The sequence below is a fragment of the Saimiri boliviensis genome, chromosome 10 (genome assembly GCF_048565385.1).
Source record: "Saimiri boliviensis isolate mSaiBol1 chromosome 10, mSaiBol1.pri, whole genome shotgun sequence".
Lineage (NCBI taxonomy): Eukaryota > Metazoa > Chordata > Mammalia > Primates > Cebidae > Saimiri > Saimiri boliviensis.
In genome coordinates this window covers 94,425,338-94,451,515 of record NC_133458.1, presented here as the reverse complement: position 1 = coordinate 94,451,515, position 26,178 = coordinate 94,425,338, and the positions used below count along the sequence as shown (strand labels likewise).

Below are 26,178 nucleotides of genomic sequence, written 5' to 3'. Positions count from 1 at the left end.
TTTGGCTCATATTTAAAACCAAGTCAGGTTGAGCTCAGTGGTTCACATCTGTAATCCCAGCACTTTGGGAGGCCGAGGCAAGAGGATTGCTTGAGGCCAGGAGTTCAAGACAAGCCTGGGCAATATAGCAAGACCCCCATCTCAAAAGAAAAGAAGAAAGGAGAGAAGGTAGGCAGGCAGGGAGGCAGCCTGGCTCTCCTATGGTGATGCACACCTGCAGTCCTATCTGCTGAGGAGAATGAAATAAGAGGATCTCTTGAGCCCAGAAGTTTGAGGCTACAGTAAGCTATGGTCTGATTCCACCACTGTACTCTAGCCTGGGCAATAGGGCAAGACTGTGACTCTTTTTTTTTTTTTTTTGAGACGGAGTTTCGCTCTTGTTACCCAGGCTAGAGTGCAATGGCGCGATCTCGGCTCACCACAACCTCCGCCTCCTGGGTTCAAGCAATTCTCCTGCCTCAGCCTCCTGAGTAGCTGGGATTACAGGCACGCGCCACCATGCCCAGCTAGTTTTTTGTATTTTTAGTAGAGACGGGGTTTCACCATGTTGACCAGGATGGTCTCGATCTCTTGACCTCGTGATCCGCCCGCCTCGGCCTCCCAAAGTGCTGGGATTACAGGCGTGAGCCACCGTGCCCGGCCTAAGACTGTGACTCTTAAAAAAAAATACCACAGCAATAAAAAGCTGCTAGAAGGCTCTGGATGGAAGCATGGATGGAGCTTGTTGACCATGCACTTAACTGTAGGGAGATCATTTAATTAGGGAATCATCAGATGTTGGCACTGGCAGTCTTTTCTCCATGCCCACTTAACTCAATCAGAGAAGAATCTTCTTGACTGGTTACCATTGTTATTGGGAGCTGTGGAGTTGGCATATTTCCATTTTAACTCCATTTTCAGCCCTGCACTCTCCCTTCTCTCTCAACTACAGTTGGTGTCCTGCTTTAGTGTCCCTAGATAATCAATCTTTTAAACAACACCCCTATTTTCAGCCCTTAACCTTCGCCCACTTGCCTTTTGCCATACGCGACACCTCTAAGTCCAGGGCCTCTCAGGGTTTCTGCAGGGGCTTCAGATCTTGGCTCTGATCTCCCCCACTGCAGGTGCTTGAGGCTGTATCTTCATCTACTCTAGGTCTTTTTCTACTCCTGTATGGGTTTTCCATCTTCCAAAACACTGATTCTAATAGTAACTTATTTCCGGATGCCTCTGGGCCATTCTTCTATCCTTGATGAGTTTTTTATTCGTGAAGTTTTTATTCATTTATTTCTAGTTTAGTGGGGCTTTGGATGGTGAAGGAAACAAGTGCTCTTGATGAAGCTGCTACCTGTAAGCAAAAGTCTTCAGTTTCATCATAATGAAAATAGTCGATCAGTGTATTCATTCAGCAGTTACTTTGCATCTCCTACATGCAGGGCACTGAGCTGAGTGCTAGAGAAATGAAAGAAGTTGAGACAAGTTCTTCACCTCTGAAAAGTGTGGAAGGAGAGGATATGCCTGGATAACCTCCCATTAGGGGCTAGGACTAGGAACACAGTGGTGCAGAATGAGGAGGAGGATGCAGCAAACTCCACACAGAATGTTGTGGAAGGCTGTGCTGAACAAACTCGACAACTCTGTGGCTTCACAAGTTCAATAGCTGGGGGAAGGCCATGAACAGACAGCACCCATTAGTTACTGCTGATTCCCAAGAAAAGTAGTGTATCCAGCCCAGATCTTCCACGTCACTCATCTGGCTGGGTGGGCCTTTGCCTCTCCAGGGTCTTGCAGCACTGCAAATCCCTCACTGCCTTCCCACCCACATCCTCTCAGGCCTCCCACTGTTGCCGTACACGCTTAAAAAAGATCCTGGCGTTTAGAGGATATCGAATTTGAACAAGTTCTCAAGGAGCATGATATCACATCTTTCCCCCGACTGCTACCTCCCAGCGTGTGAATAGCACGTTGCCCATAGAGGCCTCCTTAGTCTTGTTGAGAGGTTGTGTGGCTGATTCCTGACTTTCTTAGATTATAAGTAATCCAGGTTATAAAGTGTATACTAGCTAGAGCATAGCTAAAGCCCAAGAGCTCATTAATTAGCCTCACTTGACCAGGCAAATAGCTTTCATTTAGTCTTGACAATAGCACAGCAAAAGGCGATTCTTTGGAACCGTGGCCGTCCTGATGCTCGATTGCCATTGTTTCCAGTGCTGGAGACAACAAAGCTGATCAACATGGACTTCACGGAGACAACACAGAGGTCTCTGGTGCTCGCCTTTCCTTGGTTACGTTGCAGTTCTAGTTCCTACTGAGAAGGACCTGAATGCTGTCCTTTCCTTATTACTGCTATCTGCCTTGCTGTTTCTTTGCCACTTGAGAAGCTATGGGAGCTACTGCTGTGACCTGCACCCCTTCGCAATGTAATTGAGTCTATAAAATCATGAGTCACTAGGACCACATGAACTACAGAAAGCTCTGTTTGTACCTGTGTCTAGCATTACATAGCCAAGTCCTTATTACAGAGTTGTGCATTCAGAATTTCATTCCCTAAGATAAAGACAGACATTTTGCCATCTACTTTCAAGAATGCTATGTTTTAGAAATTTTGAAATAAGCTAGTGTAGGTGTTTATCACTTGGGTATTTTAAAATATATTATAGGCCGGGTGCAGTGGCTCACGTCTGTAATCCCAGCACTTTGGGAGGCCATGGTGGGTGGATCACAAGGTCAAGAGATCGAGACCATCCTGGTCAACATGGTGAAACCCCGTCTCTACTAAAAATACAAAAATTAGCTGGGCATGGTGGCGCATGCCTGTAATCCCAGCCACTCAGGAGGCTGAGGCAGGAGAATTGCTTGAACCCAGGAGGCGGAGGTTGCGGTGAGCCGAGATCGCACCATTGCACTCCAGCCTGGGTAACAAGAGTGAAGCTCCGTCTCAAAAAAAAAAAAAAAAAAAAAAAAAAAAAAAAAAAAATATATATATATATATATATATATATATATATATATATATATAAAATACGTGAACTACTTTGCCCTTCAGTCGACCTGAAATCTGTGAATATGCGAGGGACCGTGCATGGGGTAGTATAGGGCAGAAAACAGTGCTATCATCTCTGTTGGTGTTGTGCTTGGCTCTACCGTGCCTTGCTAACAAAGTTGATGTTTGAGTTTATCGTCTTGTCACTTCTTAGTGATATGAAAGTGGTCGAGTGTTTTTATGTGGCTGTTGACAGCCATGTTACAGAAATGCTTACTCTTCTGCCAAATTGCAAGCTTAAGGAACCTCATGTGGTTACGAAAAATTCAAGTATTTTTATTCCACAGACCATTTGCCAAGGTAGATTATATCTCCGGGCAATTATAGCCAATGTTGTCGTTCCACATTTTTATCGGCACCGTAAATGTGGCCGTGGCCATCTCATTTCATATTGTAATCCTTAGTGTAGCAGTTCATCATGTGCAAAAAATGTCTGAACAATGCAGAATGGTAGAAGGAAGTTCTTTCTGTTGGATTTAGTAATGTCTAATGCATAGTGTTACTCTTTCCAGTTTATTCTGATTGTGTCTCCTGTGCCCTCATATAATCCTCATGAGGAGTAGGTCATTGTGCAGGACCTGGGATCTGTCCTGCTCTGAAAATCCTACTCTCTTATCTCTCTCCTTTTTTCCTGTAGAGGGTTTTTTTAGCATCAGACAGTTACATTTCTGTCAGGGAGGGAGAAATCATGAAGGCAGCTATTATACTTTTACTGTATGTGAAGTGCTCAACAGCATAATAAAATCCATAAAATGGTGAGTCATAATCCCCACACACCAGCCAGCCAGGAAGCAAGTGACGGAACCGACATTTATTTGTGACCAGCAGCTGATGTTACTTCTCCGGTAGCACTTGTACAGGCCTCTCCTGGTTTGCAGGCACCAAATGCCCGATTTCATTCTAAGATTTCAAAGCTTTAATGGATATTCTAAAGGTTGCCCAAGGAAACACTTAGTTTGAAAAGGACATTTGGGGACCTGGTAGATGTCTGTCTGGAAGTTCTGCTGTCTTGTTGGTTACCAGAGTGCATTCTAAAAAAAAAACGTAGAATCCTACCTGAGGTGCTTCCAAGGTGATGGAGAGGGTGGTGTTTGGAAGCTTACAGAAATCTCTTTCCCACTTAGAATTTGAGGATATGTGAGCCTAAGTCTAGATTAGGTTATGGAAGATGATGAAGTAAATTAAGAAGACAAAACTTCAAAGCCTTGCTTTGTAAGTCAAGTGCTAAACATGATTGATTTTCTGTGAATCGAGATTACAAGATGCAGTTTGTATGATCAACAGGAGCCAACACCATTTGTTTGAGCATCAGAACTGTAGACTTTTATATAAGATGCTTCCTTCTCATTTCTTGAAGAGATTCTAGAGCTTGAAGAAGGAAAGAATAATATAAATATATGTGTGTACATACACACATGGGAAAAAATTAAAAGCAAGGTAGTTAAGAGAGGTAATATTTAGAACATTTTAGAATTATACAATCTGGGAACAAAGGAAAGCTTTAGAAGATGGTTTGTGTGAATATTGTTAGGTTGGGGAATGTCAGTTACAGGAATTAAGACAAACAAAAGATTATAAAAATGTATATGGGCCTCTTCTCCCCTTTATACACAAATTTTACACTCAAAACAGCGTTCTTTTCTTTCAAAATAACATGCCTTATGAAATCATGTACCAGATATCTCTTTGAAGGATAGTTTTTAGTGATTGAAGTTAAGGCCCCTGTCTCAAAAGCAAAGCCCTTTGATCATCAGTACCTAAACTTGAGGTGAAACTGTTTTGTGAGTACTTGAGAAGTTTTCTACATTGCCTTGTTCTTTCTTACATTCTTCCTTTCTTTACGTTTTCATGGTTTTTATCTCTAAGTTCTTGTTTTTTACCTTGTTAAGCACCTAGAAAGACCTTGTAGGACTGGCATGTCAGTCACCATTTGCACATACGGCCCACCCAGCATAGCAAGGTGCCATTTCTTTGGACAAAACACCTTTCTCTGTTGAACATTGTTCTACTGACTCCTCCAGCGAGTATCTTCTTTTCTGAAGCCTGGATATATGTTGGGATTACAGCAGATGTAAATGAGTGTGAGAGCTGTGTTTGAAAACTGTGTTTCCCCTTGAAGAGTGGTTTTCTTGTATTTAGAGAACCACTCCTTTTATCACTAGCCCAGAGATCGAGGTATACCCTCAGTTGCATGTGTTGTAATCATTGTAGGAAGGAGGAAACGCAGAGCTACTGATCTATGCTGGTTTGCGCTGCCAAAACCTTCAGACCCGACTCGATGGAGCCATTCAGAGAATCTTTGTCTCTTGTTTCAGAATTTGGCTTTCAAGGGCCTGCAGTGGCAAAGACCCAGGAAGCAGGATTTCTGAATAGTGTCCCTGAAATTCTTGGCATAGAAAAAACAATAAAATGAACATGCGATTCTTAATTTTAACACCAAGAATAAAACTGGCACTACTGTCCAGTTTTAGTCTGGGAGTTAAAAGCATTGTAATTTGATTTTTATGCTGTCATTGTTGCCACCCGTGTTCTCTGCCACTGTATCTGCGTCCCTCCCCCCATCACCTGTTAATGCACTTTGGAGTTAGTGGGCATAGCTTACATCTACCATGTGCAGTAAACACTTCCTGTGCAAAGGTGCTGGAAACAACATCTGTCATTACATCAAAGAAGGGGTTACTGCCAAGTGCAGCTGCAAGGTTTCTAATAATGAGATAGTTTTAAGTGAGGCTGTAATGAAAAGAAATCTGTGGGAAGTCTCTGAAACCTTTTTCTAAGAAAACGAAATTGAGTGCTCATTTTCCTCCCTGTATGTCCTTATTACATAAACATTGTTTTTGCATATATTTATACAGCCACTTTTCTGTGAGAAGTTTGAGAACACGTTTCTGGTTGTGAAAAGTACCTTTTTGGTGCTGTGCTGGAGAAGCACCATTTTGAAGCGTTGCTATGGTGTTGAATTCTGTCTCTATGAGGGGAAAGCTCCTCTGGTGAATGTAGTGTTTGTTGACTCTGAACCCATATGAGAATTTCTGATTGAGAGTCTAGAAAAGTTATAATAAACTCATTATACATTTTTAAAAAGAGAAGAACTGCCCTCCAGAATATGAATCCAAATGCAGAAATGTGTTCCATGAACAAGAACAATACTCAGTAGATTTTCAAATTGATGGAGCTTTCCAATGGAAACTAATTTGTTCCAGCGTTGAAGTGAGCATAATTAACAGAGACTTTCTTTCTTAGGCCGATTAACCAAAGAAAACCATGCCAACATTGTAACTGTAAGCAGTGAAAACCAATATTTATGAGGGGGATTGTGCAAAAGTTTGTGTGACAGATGGACATTTTATCACTGTTGATGTTTGGAATTCCCTTGAAAAGTAATGCAATATCTTGTTATTTATGAATGAATGAACAAATGATTGTGTTTTGCCGACTGAGTTTCCTTTAAAAAGAGGTGTACTAAATTAATCTTTTTCTCTGCTTAGCCTCTGTTAGGCAGCCTCATATATTCTGATGCAAAATCTAAAAAAATCATAATTTTGTTTTTATTACAGATACAGATCCGCGGGTTTTAGAAAAACAAGAATTACAGCAGCCAACCTATGTTGCCCTGAGTTACATTAATAGGTAAGCCACTTTAAGAATCTATAACAACCTCATATCTGCCACTTAACTTACTTTTTAAACACGTCTTTTTAACAGAGTAGAAGAATAATGTTTCAGTCTTAAAATATTTGCATGAGACTATTTAAAAGCAACATCTATACGGAATGCTCTTGTTTCTCTGTTGGGGAGAAGTTGAATTGCAATGCTCTGTGCATATGCTGCAAACATGACTGATTTATAAGCTCATTTCGGAAGTATTTTGTATGCAGAGTTGGAATTACGCTCTTTGGACTTCATAGAGCAGTTTGGGAGATTAATGGATTTATGTTTGAGTCAAACTTTTAAATCCTGAGGTGAAGAAGTACTTTATGAATTCAAAACATTGTTGGACTATCAGAATATATCAGAATATAATAAATTGAAATAATTTAATTTCAGAAAGTTATTTAGTAGCAGCTCATCTTTTAGTAAAAACATGCTCAACAACTGACCCCGTCTGTAGAGTAACATGAGTTTTTACTTAAACTGAACATGTGAACCCAACTTTAGAGGAACATTTCAAACTTGATATATCAGGTCTAAAAAAGGACTTAGTGTTTCAGCCAACTCAAATAATTAAGGAGACAGTAATATTTGGAGAGAACCTGAAATCAACTTAGGTTAAGAAAACACACAGTCCCAAAGCAAAAAAAGACAAAGTAAAAGCAAAACTCGTTTTTAATGAGAATGAGAAACTCTCTGCTCATAATTCAGGGAATGAATTTCCGTTGATGAGTCTTTTCATAGAAGGTGAGGAGTGTTTTTAGTCTCCTGGTACGGGAATGGAGGTTTGGGGTCTGAAGTGGTAACCTGGGAATGAATTATCTGTACTGTTTCATTTGAGGGCCTTTTTTGAAAACTTACTTGATTCTTGCCCAGATAGTGCTGTGAATTAGAGACACCTCTTGTTCCGTTTCAGGTTCTTCTGTGAAGCCTGTTTTTAAAAGGATTCGTTGGCATAAACTTGTATTTGCATAGCTCCCTTGGATTTCAATAGCTGCAGTTTTTCCTTACCCATAATTTTTGACATGTGTTAAGTAGAACGCCTTCAAAATTACATCAAATGAAAATAAAGACATATATACTTTTCTGGGTTTCTTACAGAGGCAGTATTGTTTTCCATAATTAGCAAGGGTTTTAAATTTTTTAAATTATATATTGAAGTTATATGAATTAATATAACTAATAATATTAGCCTAGTAATATTGGAGAATAGGATGAACAGGTATATAAATTGTGATATTGAATAGGACTTTTAATAGTGTGGCTGTCGCTTTGGGTAAAATATGTCACCTATGTGTATACAAATTTGCGTAACACTAAGTCATATTCTAATAAGAATCTATGAAATTTTCACCTTCCTTCTTTGAATTTATATTGTCAGCAATGCTGGACAGCAGGTAGCTACTAATTATATAGGAGTTACACTCACTAAGGTAAAAAATATTCTGCCAAGCATGATTTGGGACTACAAAATAAGTCAAAGAATAGGGACAGGGCCCCATACAAGAACCACCAGAGAACTTGAATCAAGTGCAGTTGTTTGGTATAAACTGTCAGTAGGATGTGCTGGAATTCTAGAATCAGGGCATGATCAGTGGGTGTGAAATTTCTTGGATAAGTCATCTTGGAGAAAGTGAGTCATTTTTAAAATAACATTTTATTATTCCAGCTGTATACAGGCATTATAGAAAATATAGTCAGACAAAAATGTAAAAACAAACTAAAACATCACATTCCCACCACCCAGTTATCACTGCTGCTAACACTTTAACTCATATTTTTTCAGATCATTTTCTAAAAATACATAAATATATAATTTTTAAAGAGCTCAGCATACTACTTTATAATCTGCTCTTTTTAGTCATCCATCTCTACTTTTTGATTTTAAATTTAAGTCTTGTCTAATACCCAGATTTCTAATCTAATATTCAGATTTCTCCAGGTGGTCTAAACATGTTCTTTATGGCTGGTCTGTCTAGTCTAGCAGCCCAATTCAGAGAATCACATTGCACCTGGATATTTTCTCCCTCAAGTTTCTTTTAATCTGGCACAATCATTTTATTGGCAATGACTTATTGAAGAGATAGGTTAGTTGTTCCACAGAATGTTTCTACCTTCCGGATTTTCTCTTGGCTGTTTCCTCTAGCCGTCATGTGATGAGTTCCTCTGTCTTCTGTATTTACTATAGATTAGAAGTTGGATCTCGAGAAGATGAGTCTTGAACTGGGTACCTCATTAAATTTACAAACCTGAGAAAATAGGGAATTTGACAGATCAAATCCCAGCTGGGAGAGAAGTAGACATATGTAGTGGATCAGTAAGTTTACCAATGATTTTTAAGTGAAGAGAGAGATTGGGTGGAAGGTTGCCCAAGTTACTGCTACTTCCACTCATACAGGATCCCTAGTGCCACATGCAGGGCATAAACTTACCACACAGCAGGCACTTTCGATGTATTTGCAGGAACCTAGTAGACGAAAGAGAGGGCCAAGCAACAGACAACTACTAGCCTGGCCATGATGGAAAGATGGCTAAAAGGAGTCTTGGAGACCTTGGGTAAGAGAAAGGAGACATGCAGTATCAAAATTCAGATGAAGCCAGTATGCATTCAAGATGATAGTAATGAGGGTTAAGTCATGTGAAAGAAAATCAGCTTGACAGCAATAGGCTAAATACAGCTGAAGATGGTGCCTTTTTGTTTTTTTTTTTAAATACGGTTTATACAAATAAGAGATTTTTATTTCCCCTGAGGGGAAATAAATCCTAATTTTTCTAAGCAGTGAAGACAAGAAAAGAATGATGATTTTTCTGCCCAGATATCTGTTTAAATAACCTTGATGGACATGTGGTCATCTCAAAATTGAGATGAAACTTTTCTTTGGCAATAACATTGACTAATCAATCAGAAGAGGGTTAGATTCCTTAAAATGGAGCTAGCTTTTTGGATTATTAAAAAAAGAACAAAACAGTTAAATAAAAATTGTTGCCTTTATATACCTCTTTAAAATTACGCTCTTGAGCATAATATGTTGAACATAATAGATATTTATGGATAGAAAGGAAAAAATCTTTGGTTTTCTTAAGAGTGGAGTTGGTTTGTTTTTTTCAATTGAGTCTCACTCACTTGCCAGGCTGGAGTTTGGTGGCATGATCTCAGCACAGTGCAACCTCCACCTCATGGGTTTAAGCAGTTCTTCTGCCTCAGCCTCCTGAGTAGCTGGAATTACAGACACGTGCCACCAGGCCCAGCTAATCTTGTATTTTTAGTACAGACAGAATTTTACTATGTTGGCCACGGTGGTCTCGAACTCCTGACCTCGTTATGCAACCATCTTGGCCTCCCAGAGTGTCTAGGCATGAGCTACCGCACCCTGCCAAAAGTGGGTGTTTGTTTGTTTGAGACAGAGTCTCACTCTGTCGCCAGGCTGGAGTGCAGTGGTACCATCACAGCTCACTGCAATCTCTACCTCCCAGTTCAAGCGATTTCCTTGCCTCAGCCTCCCAAGTAGCTGGAATCGGGCACACACCACCATGCCCGAGTAATTTTTTGTATGTTAGTAGAATCGGGGTTTCACCATGTTGGCCAGGATGGTCTCAATCTCCTGACCTCATGAGCCGCCCACAATGGCCTCCCAAAGTGCTGGAATTGCAGTTGTGAGCCACTGCACCCAGCCCAAAAATGGTTTTTTTAAATGACCTAATGGACATCAGCTGGATTTTGGATTTTGCATCTAATCTACTGCAATGCTGTGTGTCATACAGCCTCTGGAAAACTCCACTGTACACCTGCGAAAAAATGAGAATGAAAAAGGCAAATGATAGGACACAGTGGGGCATTGGGTTCAAACCTCCACAGTTAAGCTCCAGACTCTAACCATTGTGTAGCTTGACCTGCTGGGATATCAGAAACTTAAAAGTTAAGTATCAGAGGATAGAAAAGTAAGAGGAGAATTTGAAAGAGTTTCTAATATTGGAAAAATAGAGTAGGACACCTGGGCAGAAGGAGCATAGACATAAAAATAATAGCAGAATAATTCCCATGTCCTAGATAATTAGAGGTTAGCAACCTGATAAGATGAAATAGTAGAAGATGAAGGAGCTGAAAACACTATGAGAGAGGTAACGAGTAATTCCTATATGATAGATTGCTACCACTGAATTAGGTTGACCATGCAAGGCAAATCCTTAGCATTACAGGCCTCAGCTTAGTAAATAAGGACACCTTAGCATCCCCAGTCAATAGGAAAGAAAGGGCATAGCACCCAGGAAATCATCCTCCATCATGGCTCAACAATGAGGCAGGGGATAGGTGAGCTGCGGGGCAAAGGCAGGTGAGTCTCTATGAAAAGGTTACTGAGACGCATAAGGCTGTCCCTGGGTGTTTCCTTCAGATGATTGTCTAAGTAGTTTAGGTAGCTTAGTAATAACTTGTGGCTCCCAATAAATGGATAACTGACATAAGTGAAAGACATGATCCTGGGCACAGTGGCTCACACCTATAATCTCAACTATTTGGGAGGCTGAGGTGAGATGATTGCTTAAACCCAGGATTTCAAGGCTGCAGTGAGCTATGATGGTGCCACTGCAGTGTAGCCTGGGTGATAGAACAAGACTCTGTTTCTGGGGCGGAGGGGGGAGGGGGGACAAAGAATAAGACATGATTAGGTATATGGCCACAGCTGTTAATTATACTGTATTTTCTGCTTTTATTAAAATAATATAAATCGGAGTTTCCAAATTAACTTTAACTTACAGATACACACACACACACACACACACAGACACACCATATATATGGCATTTAGTGTAAGATGTAAAGAATTATCATCCCTAAGCACAAATTGGCATTTTTATACTCAATTCTTTTCATTTACTACTTAATAAAAATATACTATGTTCTTACAACTAAGTTACAGGTCTACTCTGATTCTCTTTGTAGGCCTCCCTGCGCTACATGGTGCAGTAGTGGCTTGACCTCTAAAAATGGTTTTTATTTAGCCTAGTATATGCCGTTGACATTAAGTAGCAAATTCTAAAATCTGTTTCATAGAACAGTAATTCCAAGGAGTGTTCACTACTTTCATATGTGTTTACTCTCACACTGTTTCTCTCTTTCTCTCCTCCCCTCCTTCTCCCCCCAGACAGACACACACACACACACACACACACACACACATTACCTCACTGACTCACAGTAGGGTACTGTGGTCTTTATATTTGGAACTTCTTGAGTTAAATAAAATGGTTTTCTTTACCATAGGATTTATTTACCTCTGCTATGCTGATATGCATTTTAAGACTCCAAGAGGAATAATATAATTCTCATATGTACCTGATTCCAGAGGACTTTTTCTTGCAGCATCTGATGGGAGTAGTGTTCTGCGTATAGTTTGGGGTAATGGTAATATCACTTCCACCTACTTCCTCAACTTCCCCAGGGAACCCTGAAGCCTTTTATTTAGAATGGCTTTTTATTCTTTTTCTGATTCAAAATACAAAATACTCCTTTTGCTCATCATTATCTGGGAAAAACAAAGACAAAATTTTGCCCTAATGGTCTAACTCAATCAGCTTCTTCTCTTGTGCCTCTTTTAGTGTTGTTCCAACTACTTCTCAAAACCTGCTCAGACACCAAGCTGGCTTCTATTAAAAATATAGCTTCTGTTTTTTTTTTTTTTTTGCTCAGAAACTATCACTGTTTTTCCCCACGTTTCCAATGTATTTGTCCTCTCTTTGAAAAGTAGAACAATGCAGGGGTTAAGACTATAGGAGCAGGAGTCAGACTATTCAGGTTCGAATCCTGTCTCTACCCCCAGAACAGTATCTGACATATACAAGACTCTCTGTAAGTATTTATTGAACAAATAAATGAATTTGTTTATGAAAGAATAAGAATGAATGATTCTAAGAACTCTAGGGACACTTTTATGTGAAAACAGGAGCTGCTACTGTCCACTTGCATTGAGAGAGCTTCATGGAATATTATGCAGCTTTTATTCAACATTCATATGGCATGCAGCATAAAAATATGTTAAATTGCCATCATGATTTTTCTCACCATAAACAGCTGGACATAATGGTTCTCAGGCTCTAGACAATAACCAGTGCAAGACTGTGGTCCCTGAGAGAAAGGAAGTTTAGGACGCGAGCCCCATGAGCATCGGGCCCTCACTGTGAGGACAACGTCCTTACTGCAATGGCATAAGCTAGAGTCCAGGCAGAGCACAGCAGTTTGACTGAACTGAGGAGGCAGAGGTCAGCGTTGGCACAAATAAAGCTGCTGAAATCTGCCTGTGTGTGTATGTGTGTTGAGGGAAGGGGGCGTGCAAGTGAAGATAAGGGAGCTGTGAAGACTTTGCAAAAATCTATGTGAGGATCATCCATGAGTCCATGTTCATGTTCAGAGTAAGACTGTAAATCAGAGTGGCTGTCACAAAAGTGAGACTAGAACAGAGAAACCATGTTGCACTCTAGCCGAGCCAGTATAGAAACAATTTATGGACACCTAGCCATTCAACTGAGATACCAGAAAGACTTCAAATTATAAATAAGGACTTTGCTCTAGGGTATGACTTACTCTAAAACCATCCCAACAATCCCTAAAACCAAACTCACGTAGGATTGTCAGAGGAGACTGAGTTTGGAGTCCTGACAAGTTAAATGGTCTTGGGAAACATTTTGGGCTTTTATTTTTTTAAGACGGAGTCTTGCACTGTCACCCAGGCTGGAGTGCAGTGGTGTGATCTCAGCTAACTGCAGCCTCCACCTCCTGGGTTCAAGTGATTCTCCTGCCTCAGCCTCCCAAGTCGCTGAGATTACAGGCACCCACCACCATTCCCGGCAAATTTTTTGTACTTTTAGTAGAGATGAGGTTTCACCATGATTGTCAGGCTGGTCTCGACCTGCTGACCTTGTGATCTACCTGCTTCCACCTCCCAAAGTGCTGGGATTGTAGGCGTGAGGTTTTTGAGCCTTTAAGAGATGTATTCTAATAAAACATAAATCTAAGCTTATGCAACAAGTTCAACACGATCAGTGTGAAATTGAACTGCCTGCTAGAACAAAACTCAGCATCTTCATAGGAATGGATCACATATCACAATGTCCAGTATGTAATTAAAAATCACTAGACATGAAAAAAGTAGGAACATCTTCTCTTAGACAAAACAAAGCAGTCAATAGAAATCTTCTCTGAGATAGCCCAGATGCTGGATGTAGGAGACAATGACTTGAGAGTAGCCATTATAAACATGTTCAGGGATTTAAAGTAAAAATAAATGGAATAAGAGGTTGTTTTGAATGAAAATAAAATCAGTCTGGATGCTTTTTTTCCCTTCTTCTACCAGAATGTGAACTGCTTAATGAAAGCTTTATTTCTCTTTCCCACATTTCTTCCCACTCCAAAACCTCACCTAATCCTCCCAAACTCTCACTCTTGCTGTTTCAGTTGGACTCATTTTTGCCAGATTTTAGTCAGTCATGGCCTCATAAAAAATGCTATAATTAGCTGAGTGTGTACCGGCCTTCTATTTTTTTAATACAAACAAGCCTGCAGCATTTGATGTTTTTTAAATCTAAAAGCAGTGACTTTTTTTTCTTGAAACCACCTGTTTATGGTCTTCTGAGAGCAGTCATATTTATTACAGTACAAGGCATGCCTTCCTATTTTCCTTTTTTGTCTACCAGAACTAAGGTTCTGCTGTGTCCCCGAGCCCCAGACTGAAGTTTGTGGCCTAATTCATGCCATAATAAACATGTTGCATGCTGTTAGGTTTCAAACACCAGGCATCGTGCTACCATTTTCTTAGCCTGTATTTTTATGGACATCAGTTGAAACAAAGCTGAGATGGCTGCCTGCCAGATTTTCCTTGTAATATCTCTAACTTGATTTGGGGTGTTCATTGTGTTTCACAAAGACCATATATTCTTGAGAGACGTTGGGAAGCTGGAAGGACAACCCTTATGTGACATTTTGACTTGCTCCGACAGAATTTGTTTGCATTGCTCGCACAAAACACTTGGTAGGAGAGGTGAGTCCTGGCACAGTTGGGTGATGTGATCCATTTGTTAGGAACTGTGCCTCCGGTAATCTACAGTTCATTCTTAGGACACTCTGTGTTTTAAGCAGTTCCTTATCCAATTGAAATTACATCAGACCATTTCTTAAAATCTTTATGTCTACTCATCAGTATTTATGACTGATCTTTTTGTGCATCCTTGAGCCCAGTTCAAAGCTGCTTTATAATTTTTCAAGGGTTTTAAACATGTTACAGGTCAGTAGAAATTCAGTGATATAGAAACTCTCTAGAAATAGACTTGGATTTCCTACTTCTTTTTTATATAGAAAGCCATTTCCTGGACTTTGTCATAAGCAAGAGCTGCTGTACTTTTATTATTTCAAACTGTGAAGCTGACCTACTGATCAGAGGCTCCAGTGCTACCCCTGCTGTGTCCTCTCCTGGGTGCCACATTTGCCTTGAGACCTCGAGGGTCTCAGCCCATCCTGTCTTCACATGTGATATAGCTCAGATGTCTACTCCAAATCTCATGTTGAGATATCATCCCCAGTGTTGGAGGTGGGACCTGCTGGCAAGTGATTGGATCATGGGGTTGGATTTCTCATGAATGATTTGGCAGCATCCCTTTGGTGCTGTCCTTGAGATCATGAGTGAGTTCTCACAAGATCTGGTTGTTTAAAAGTATGTGGCACCTCTTCCTCCTCTAACTCCTGCTCTTACCATGTGACACGCCTGCTCCCACTTTGCCTCAACCCTGGAATAAAAGTTCTCTAAGGCCTCCCTAGAAGCCAAGCAGATGCTGGCACCATACTTGTACAGCCTGCAGAAGTGTGAGCCAGTTAAACCTCTTTTCTTTACAAATTACCCAGTCTCAGGTATTCCTTTACAGCTTCACAAGAACAGCCAAACACAACTTGCCTTCACCTAGTTGCGAAATTAAACTTTGAATTTACCAATTAGATTAATTCCCTTGTCCTGATGATCTCGCCTACTCATCTTCTCTAATCCTCAGCCTCAGATAAACCTAACATGCACCTCTCTACTCCATGGCTGCTGAGAATTGCTACATAAAAGGATATAGCGAGGTGATTCCTCCCACTTCAAATGCAATCTTTCCAACCTCGGCTGGACCCTCAAGATTGACCTGTAACATTCTCAGGTCAAACCCTTCCTAAACTTACTGCAGTTCAGTTGGAAGTATTTTACACTGTATTCAAGTTCCTTATGGAAGTTCCCATCCCCTCATCAGCAGATGCTCTCAGTTCTGAAATCCTTTCTTCCTTTGTGCCCATTAGGTTGTTCTGTCCTGTTTCTTCTACTTCTTTGCCATAACAGCAAACTCCCTAAGTTTTGTCCCTACCATTCTGCTTTTCTGTCTGTATTTGTTCCATGCCTTGACCTTGGCTGTTGCCTATGTGGAGAGGACCCAAGTGCCCTGCTTCCTCCAGCCCCCATTTCTAACCACCCTTCTACCTGTGGGCATGGGAATGTTCTGACAGGCTTAACTCATCTAGTGCCAGACACCGTTATTTCACATCCTTCTCCAGAATGGCTCCTTTTTTTTTTTTTTTTCGGATTGATGATATGTTTAATGCCACCCACCCATTCACTAGTCCAGGAAGCTCAGAATTAATTATATTCCAGCTATCTTATTTCCTCACCCCCATTTCCAAATGATCAGGCACCAAATGGATAACCTTTGCATCCTCATCACCTCTTGAATGCTTCCCCTGCTCCCGTCCTTACTTGAGGCTCTGACTTCCTGTTTGGGATTGTCCCAAGAGTTCAGCAGTCTCCCTGTCTGCCTCCATTCTCTCCACTGAAACCCTGCCCACCAGCTGTCATCACGAGATCTGTGGAAGCATTCGTCTGGTCTGTCAGTGCCAAGAACGAAAACCTTCCATGTATTGCCCTCGGCTTGCAGCTTCCTCTGTCTTGTCTCTGCTTCTTTGTGGCTGTGATAACCCTGTTCTTCAAGATGGACATTTAACACTACCTATTTTACGAAGATTCCCTAATTGCTGAGAATAAATTGTTTAAATCTTTGATTAAGTTCCTTTTTCAAAATCATGTACCCCTACTGGGCATGGTGGCTCACACCTGTAATACCAGCTCTTTGGGAAGCCAAGACAGGAGGATCACTTGAGCACCCAGGAGTTGACTTGTTGTTGGCAAGCCTTGGCAACAAAGCAAGACCCCCTCTCTACAAAAACTTTTTTAAATTAGCTGGTCATAGTGGCATGTACCTGTAGCCCCAGCTGCTCAAGGGGCTGAGGCAGGAGGATTACCTGAGCCCAGAAGGTCAAGATTGCAATGAGCTATAATTGTACTCTATCCTGGGTAATAGAGCGAGACCCCCATCTCTAAAAAGTTAAAATTTAAAAAATCATAACATTTGCAGTGAGCTGAGATCACACCGCTGTACTCCAGCCTGGTGACAGAGTGAGATTCCATCTCAAAAAAAAAAAAAAAAAAATTAGCCAGCCATGGTTGCGCACAACTATAATCCTAGCTATGCAGAAGCTGAGGCAGGAGAATTGCTTGAACCCGGGCGGCAGAAGTTGCAGTGAGATGAGATCGGGCCTCTGCATCCGGCATGGGTGACACAGCGAGACTTTGTCTTAATTAAAAAAATAACAACCCTTAACACATTTTGCTATGACTGTTGAATATTGAGTAATATAAATTTTATAATTGTGTACAAATACATTTAAGATTAAAGCTTCTGTCCTCTCTCCCTGAGACCCCACCCTGTCCCACCCCAAGTTAACAAATGTCAACATCATGGCGGGTATTCCCCATGTGTGGGGAGATATATATATGGCTTTGATTGGTTGTGACATTTTTTTTTTTTTTTTTTTGAGACGGAATTTCGCTCCTGTTACCCAGGCTGGAGTGCAATGGCACGATCTCGGCTCACCACAACCTCTGCCTCCTGGTTTCAGGCAATTCTCCTGCCTCAGCCTCCTGAGTAGCTGGGACTACAGGCACGCACCACCATGCCCAGCTAATTTTTTTGTATTTTTAGTAGAGACGGGGTTTCACAATGTTGACCAGGATGGTCTCGATCTCTTGACCTCGTGATCCACCCGCCTCGGCCTCCCAAAGTGCTGAGATTACAGGCTTGAGCCACCCAGCCCAGCCGGTTGTAACATTTTTTAAATAGCCTAAAATAAACATCATATATGTGTATATGTGTGTGTGCATATACACACATATACGTTATATGCTTATATATGCCTAAAATGTATATGTATATATTTCAAATATATACAGATAGACATATATGCACATCTCTGTGTGTGTGTGTGTGTGTGTGTGTGTGTGTGTGTAATCCCCCCATACACTTATCTTTTGTTTTTTATATAACATCCTTCCAGGTCAATAGAGATAGATCTAAGTCATTCATTTAAACAGCAACACAAAATATTATGATACAGATCTAGAATGGTTTATTTCACTATTAAGTGGTGGGTATCCCAGTTGTTTCCAGACTTGCTTGCATGTGTTTGTGTTTAGCACCTATAACAATAATCCTACAATGTGGATTAATCCTTATTTATTCTACAGACCTATATTTGTGTGTGTGTGTGTGTGTGTGTGTGTGTGTTTTGAGATGGAGTTTCGCTCTTGTTACCCAGGCTGGAGTGCAATGGCGCGATCTCGGCTCACCGCAACCTCCGCCTCCTGGGTTCAGGCAATTCTGCCTCAGCCTCCTGAATAGCTGGGATTACAGGCACGCGCCACCATGCCCAGCTGATTTTTTGTATTTTTAGTAGAGACGGGGTTTCACCATGTTGACCAGGATGGTCTCGATCTCTTGACCTCGTGATCCACCCGCCTCGGCCTCCCATAATGCTGGGATTACAGGCTTGAGCCACCGCGCCCGGCTCTTTGTGTGCATTTTTATCTTAGCAGGAACTAAGTCATATTACCTCCTTCACCGGCCAAAGCCTTCCTGTCACACTTGGAATAAAAGTGAAATAAAAGTGAATAAAAGTGGCCAACATGGCTCCTTTGAGCATGCATCCCCTCACTTCTCCAGCCTCACCTCTTAGCACCATCCTCCTTCCCCAAAAAGAGCTGCAGTTCCTGCCCCTTGAGCAGGGATCCAGCTCAGGCCTGCTCCAAGGCACTTGTTCTCATTGGCCCCTCTGCTGGGATGCTGTCCCTCTTATCTGAGCTTCACACAGTTCATGTCCTCCCTTTCTCTTAGTCTCTGGTCAGATGTCACCGACACAGCAGGGCTTCCCTGCTTTAAGCAGTATCCTGTTCATCCCTCTCTGTGCCCTTACTCTTCTGTTATTCATAGTGCTTATCACTGCTTGAGTCACACTGTTTATGTAATTGTCTTGTTGAGTACCTGTCTTCCACTGAGGAATGTGGGCTCTATGGGCGCAGAGACTTTGTCCATCTTGGTCATTACTACATCCTCAGCTTCTAGAACAGTGTTACACAGTAGGTGCTCAATAAATAGATTTTGGATAAATGTGTCAGTAACAAGCACAGTTTTACATGTGTGTCTACTGTGTTGCCCTCCCATTGTGTCTTACTAATCTTTCTGTTTCCTGTCTTTTCACACCTGACTATATAGCAAGAACTTTGCACGTGGTATGAAATAAAATCATAAAGTGGCAAATTTAACACAAGAGATGACCTTGGAGATTTCCCTTCCACCCCCACCATACACATTTACAAGATGACTCAAGGTGCTACACCTCTCTTATTTCATTTGGAAATTCAGATTGCTGGCAGTAATCTACTTGATTTATCGTTTTCCCCTTATGTGCGGCACCTCAGAGTTAATTAAGAAGACCATGAATCTTCCCTCTGTAGCTCTAGTGCATTCCCATTAGTAGAATACTCTCATATTGCTGAGACTGTTGATTTGGGACTCAAGTTGAAACATTACTTAATTTTCTCACATTGAGGTTCATTATGCTGAGCCTAAAGACTAGACCTGTCTTTGAAGGCTCTCTCACTGGCAAGCTTTAAAATAGCTCTGTGTTCCCAGTTTCTAAATAACTTGTTCTCATTTCCTTCACTGTGGCCAAGGCCTTGCTTGGCTCAAAGCAGTGCAGCTAAGTCAGCTGTATATCCCCTGTAAGGCCTCCCATCCTCAGCCAGCGTGGACTCCTCCCCAGAACTCTCCCCTCTGACCTGTGCATAGATTGTCTCCAGTGATAGCACTTTGAACGTAGAAGAAAGAACATCCATATACCATATTGTCACAAACAGCACCCAAGGCCAATGAAGACAGCCAAGTCGTACGAAAGCATTAACCTTAAATCCTTGAAATACCCAAAATAAACCGTATTGAAATTAGGAAGAATGAAGGGCATAAGGTAAAAATTAATTCCCTTATCTCATTGTTTTCAACACATACTTGCTTCTCTTGAATGTCTAGTATGTGTGGGGCACTAGGCGGCGTATTTCTCTGTGTCGTCTGGAACTTCAAGCTGACCCTGCATCATGGCTCTTAGCTCCTTTTGACACCTAAAGAAATAGATTCCCAGGGAGGTTGTGGGAGCCCTTTGGCAAACTTGTGAAGCCTGTGGACTATTTCCCAAAATAGTGTTTTGGAATTAACTAGAACTAGTTAAAATAAACTAAGATTGATAAACTAAAATACGTAAGATTCCAAAGAAAACCAGTTACATTAAAATGCTATTGTCAAAGTAGTAAATTACAAATGTGTGATACAGTAATGTGTGCTTTTTTATTAAGGCCTTAAATAAGGAAGCTTAGGCACTGGGTTGGTAGGTTCCATAATTTCAGTTAGTAATGAGTATAAAATTTTGAGATATCTGCCATAATCGTATTGTGATATCAAAATATGTGACTTCTGTGGGTGCAAAGTCATGCATAGATACTGTGGAAATACTGTGACTCATTGCATATACTCATAACGGAAAGAGACGCTACATTTCAGTTACAGGCTAGTGAAAGTAATGATGTAAGTTTTGTTGTTGTTATTTTGTCCGGGTTCACGCCCTCTCTCCCTTTTGGGTCCTCAGATTAAGAATAGCCGAGTAAGGTGTCATCACAGTTCTAAGTAGTCAAGCTTTTAGAAGTGCGTTCTTACCCTAATTTATGTGATTCTAAAGTTGTTGTTTCTTCGTTTTTGTTTTGTTTTGTTTGATGTCATAGAGCTTGTCCATACTAAAATCTTGCTTTCTGTATTATCTTTTACATATTTTACACTTCATCACACTACCTTGTATAGTAAGTTGTGGCAGAAGCCATAATGAAAACCAAAATGTATATAGCCCTTTCTGTTTTACAAAGAGCTTGCACAGATACTTCGAGTTATGTGGTTTGTTAGAAAGTCATGTGCTCAAGTGAGCCATGATTCTACTTTAAAAGACTGCTCTTAACACTATTTTTAACAAGGATCAGAGAAATTGATTGACTTCCCCAAGTTTACACAGCTGGTAAATGGCAGGTGAGGTTTGAACTCTGAGATCTTCCTATTGTATATCCCTGTTTTTATCATTATTCTGGATTGCTCAGATACTGAGGTAGAAAGATGCCAGATGATTTTTCTCCATGCTGCACAGAATGGAGGCATGGCCAAGGCAAGGCCTGTGTCTCCTAATCTCCAACTCCATTGTCTTGCCTGTTGAACATTGCCTCTACAAACCTGCAGCTCAGAAATTACAGAGTTCTTTAACCAGACATGCAGACCATGTGAAATTACCAGACTTGAATAATTGAAGTGCTAGCCTGTATTTTATGTCATTGTCTCCAGTTGCAGATAAATTCCCCTTGCTTGTTTTTTGTTTTTTTTCATTCCACCCTAAGCAGGGGGTAATTTAGTCTCTGGTCATTGCACTGGCGTCAGCCTTGTCCCAGGAGCTTTTTTCCCTGGCTTGATATGAGTTAGTGCATTTTCCTTGACAATCAATTCACTCTGTACTGTTGCTAAGGCCGTAAACATGATGTTCAACAAGCAGAAGGATTCACAGAGAAGCCCTCCCAGCAGCTTCCACCTTCTGTGATCACCGAAAATTTCCCGGTAGATTTAAGTGACAACATGAGCCCTGTATAGTTTACAGACGGTGGGGCCGGCATACAGTCAGTCCTTGCCAATGTTGTCTCCCCACTAATGAGATACCATTCAGCATGCCAAGATCAGCAGTGGGATCTGGATTTTGGAGTTATCCCTGCCTTCTTGGTGATGCCTGTATGCATCTCTTCTTGATGATGCCAAACGTGGCTGACGCACTCTTTCATTTCAAATTGAGAGAGCTTAGCAATAGTCAATAGTTGTGTCTCTCAGGAATCACAGTATCGCCTTGGCAAATTGTGAGTTGCCCAAGTTTGCCTTTTGACCAGACTAAGGTTAGCAGAAAAGGATAAATGATGTCACATCCTGTCACCCAGACAAAGAGTACTTTGTTTCTTTTAGGAGTAGGGGCCATGTCAGTACTATAGACTACCAGGAAAAATACTATCTATTATTGGTACAAACTTGATTGATTTTTTTTTTCATTTTCATTATAGGGATGAATTCATTTGGAGCAAATTAGCTGGGAAGTTGCTTAGACTTGCCTTCCTTCTGCCCATCCAAACATCCCTACTTTCTTTTATTGCCCATTTTATCATTGTGTTCAGCACCAACCAGATTCAGTGATGTACAATTCTCCTGGGCCGAATAAGTGTGATGAAAAGCTGGTTTCTGTATTGCATTAATCTTTGCTAGACAGCAGGCATATTTTTGAAAACTCAAAGCCAGAATCCTTTTAATAATAAAGGCACATTATGCTCTTAACTCATTTACTGTTTTTGAAAATAGCACTTTCTGGTCTTTGGCATAAATTTATCTCAAGGGCTAAGGCATCAGGGTCTTATTTTCTAAAATTTTAAAGAGGCATGCATATTTGTATATAACAGCAAAGTCAAAGAACTCTTAATTTAAATTGGAAAGCTATTGTAAGCCCTGCAATTTCTGATTTCCTAGGCACAAGCACCCTTGTAGCCACTGAAAGATGCTGAATGCAAAAAGACCAGGCTCAGGCTCAGGAATTCTACCTTATACATGCATTTTTTTTCCATCTTCCAAACAAGTGCTTCACCAGTTGCTATCACCTCTCCCATCTGTTAATAAGTTTATTATGTGACTGTGAGTTATGGGACTAATTATATTATATGTCGTATAATACCTGTTATGGCAAAGCAAATTAATCTGGAATTTCAGGTGGTCTCCATTTAACTTCCATTTAATTATGTCTGATTTCTTTTGCTCAGCGTGTTTTTGAGTTTCTTCCATATTACTGGATGTTAGTACATGCTTTGTTGTTTGTTATATAGCATCCAACTATATGAATTACCGCAACTTATTCTCTGTTGAAAGTCTTTGACCCTATAAAGAGAGGGGTTATGAATATTCTTTTTCCAGTACTTTTTCATACATAGCTAATTTCTAATATATTACTAGAAGTGAAATTGCTGGCTTGTGGTATAGAGTATGTTTAGCTATTAGAAACAGCCAACCAGTCAAACTTTTTAACAATAAAATGACGGGACCACAATACTGTCCTAATGGCAAGGTTTGAGACTTCCTATTGTTTTGCATACTTACCAACAATTTGTATGGTTAGCAATTTCATTTTAGTAATTCTTGTAGTTGTGTAGTGGTATATAGAGCAATTTATTTTTGATCCATCTTATCTCTTATTTTATTTAAAAATAATAATTGGCGGGTGCGGTGGCTCACACCTGTAATCACAGCACTTTGGGAGGCTGAAGTGGGCAGATCACCTGAGGCTGGGAGTTCGAGACTAGCCTGACCAATATGGAGAAACCCTGTCTATACTAAAAATATAAAATTAGCCCAGTGTGGTGGGGCATGCCTGTAATCCCGGCTACTCAGGAGGCTGAGGCAGGAGAATCGCTTGAACCTGGTAGGCGGAGGTTGCATTGAGCCAAGATCACACCACTGCACTCCATCCTGGGTAACAGGAGCAAAACTCCCTCCCAAAAAAATCAATCAGTAGCAATAGGAACAAAAATGGAAAGAAACAGCACCAAGAATTTATCAACAAATAAGATGCTTTTGTATTTCCCTTCAAGTGTTTATTCATAAGTATGTAAAAAATTGCATTAGAGGAACTTCTTTAAATTTTGCTTTTTTATTTAACTTACATTTTTGTAGATTGCTTTTCAGTAATATATAGTGTTTAATGACCCTGATCAATCTGAATCCACAAATATGGCTGGCAAGAAGACATTACTTCATCTTTTTACAACGAAAAGTGTTAAGTCTGTTGCAGGCATCCCCAAACTACGGCCCGCGGGCTGCATGCGGCCCCCTGAGGCCATTTATCCGGCCCCCCCGCCGCACTTCAGGAAGGGGCACCTCCTTCATTGGTGGTCAGTGAGAGGAGCACAGTATGTGGCAGCCCTCCAACGGTCTGAGGGACAGTGAACTGGCCCCCTGTGTAAAAAGTTTGGGGACGCCTTGTCTGTTGGGTCCTTCCCTTTATCACCATGAGAAGAAGGATCAGGCAGTCAGAAAGCTATAAGATGCCCCTGTGTTCTGGTTTTTGTTATCCTATGCAAGCCGAGGACCCCACAGATCCCTTTGCTATTCCTGTTCCTGTCTCAGGGAGAGCGGTATGGCCAGAGCACGGGACGGGGGCCCTGCAGCGTCTGCTCTAAAGCTCCCTCAGGTGCATCATGGGTTGGCCAGTGGCTTTGACCCACTGCCCATAAGCCATCTTGAGGAGGGTGCAGCTACTTGAATTTCTTTCCCCCACCCCAAATGAGGACAGCTTTATTTTTAAAAAATAAAACCAATGTGTCTAAGATCCGTATGTGTATAATAAAAGCATAAAGATGTGCTTTATGAAAAGGAGACTGCAATAAGAAATGATAGTTGGGTCTTTTCAGATATCTTGATTTATCATTGATGTAGACCCTGACTAGCTCAGTTCCTTAGACCTGTTTAATCTCTGCCATCTTGCCAATCAACCTGGATGCCCCCATCAGTTTTCTTTTCTTGTTTAACGTTGAAGCAATGGAAAGTTAAACCACTCTCTCAGCTTTGCTGCTAATACTGCTTCATTTCGAGTTACCAGGTCAGAATCCCACATCTTTAAACGAATTAAGTAGAAGGAACTTTCTAGACAAAATCATCCCTTGAGAGTTCCCTAAGGATTTTGTTTATTCAAAAGCTTTAACTAATAAAAAAGCATGAAAAAGAAAACCTGCCTTTCCCACCAGAGAAATTTGGCCACCAGTAACGATTGCTGCAAACTTACCCTGCTTCTGCTTCTCCCATGCATTTATGGAGACTCGGAAAAAGGGGAAATGCAGTTTATGGACCTCATCTTGTTATAGGCGTGGCCACACACACCGTCAGTGCCCTTCTCTTCCTGGACTACCCCTGTGAACTTGACTGTGTTCAGGGTCAGCCTTGAATTGTGTTTTTCTCACTTGTGATGGGAATAGAATTTTGCATCCCACGCTCCACCTCCATCCATTGCCAAACCACCCCAATTCCCTCATCACTGCTTCAATCTGCACAAAGTGAGGTTTCATTTCCCTATTTGTAATAAAAATGCTATAATCATGTAAGGCTGGTATAAGAAAGAGTGGGTGGGGATTAAAGAAAAACAGCACTTTCTTCCCAAGTAAAACTTACACCTAGCAAGGCATCTTCTCTGAAAAACCTGGGGTTATTAGCTTGTGGAGTTGTGGAATGTATTGTATAGTGTTAATGTGTTGAGTGCTTTTTTTAAGTGAATCTTCTACAACTAAGAAAGGATGCCAGCATGCTGCTCATAAAGCATTAACTTTTTCTAATTACATTACCATGTTTCACAATGGCGGGGGAGGGAGAATTCAGATACTTCCAGCAGCTTTCAGCTTCAACATTCATGACAAAATACAGAAACACATGTATCCAAGTGACATGTCACTTGACAGTGAATAGTTTTCTGCCTCGTCTTGGTTTGGTATATGCAGTGGCTGCATTGCTCATGTGTTTTTATTCATATCTCTATATCCTACTGCCTGACTTGTTCTAGAGATGGAACAAGACAAACTTCAGAAGTTAAATTCAAACAAGATGTGCAGGAATGAATTTCTTTTAGGGATAAGGGAGGAATGCCTTCTGTTCAGGAAGGATTTATGATTTTTGGCTTTTTCTCTTTCGTTTTTCATTAGTCTTCAGACTACTGAAATATAATATGCTGAAGATTTATAAAATACAAGGATCTTTCCTTTCTCATCAGGAGTAAAGATCGAGAAAGGTTAATCAGCATTTTACTGGATATGCTCAAATGTATTCCAAAAAGATGTCTCATATGGAAATATGACATTTTTTGAAAACAGGGAGACATTTGCCAGTCTTCTTCATGTAGTCATATTTAAGGCTGTTGTGATCCACAGCGTTGATTCATCTCAAGCAGTAATTTTGGGATGTCAGAAGACTTAAGTGATAGCCATTTATGTGTATTAATATTAGCTATAAAGAAAACA

The 26,178-nt window shown here is 40.8% G+C and overlaps 1 protein-coding gene across 3 annotated transcripts in view; it reads left to right on the top strand.

Moving 5' to 3' along the window:
- Positions 1-26,178, top strand: part of JAZF1 (JAZF zinc finger 1) — a 349,651-nt gene that overhangs the window by 187,206 nt on the left and 136,267 nt on the right. For all 3 annotated transcript variants that reach the window (XM_074379646.1, XM_074379648.1, XM_074379649.1), the window contains exon 2: positions 6,580-6,652. In XM_074379646.1, the coding sequence (XP_074235747.1) occupies positions 6,580-6,652 (73 nt within the window). The remainder of the gene's footprint in view (positions 1-6,579; positions 6,653-26,178) is intronic.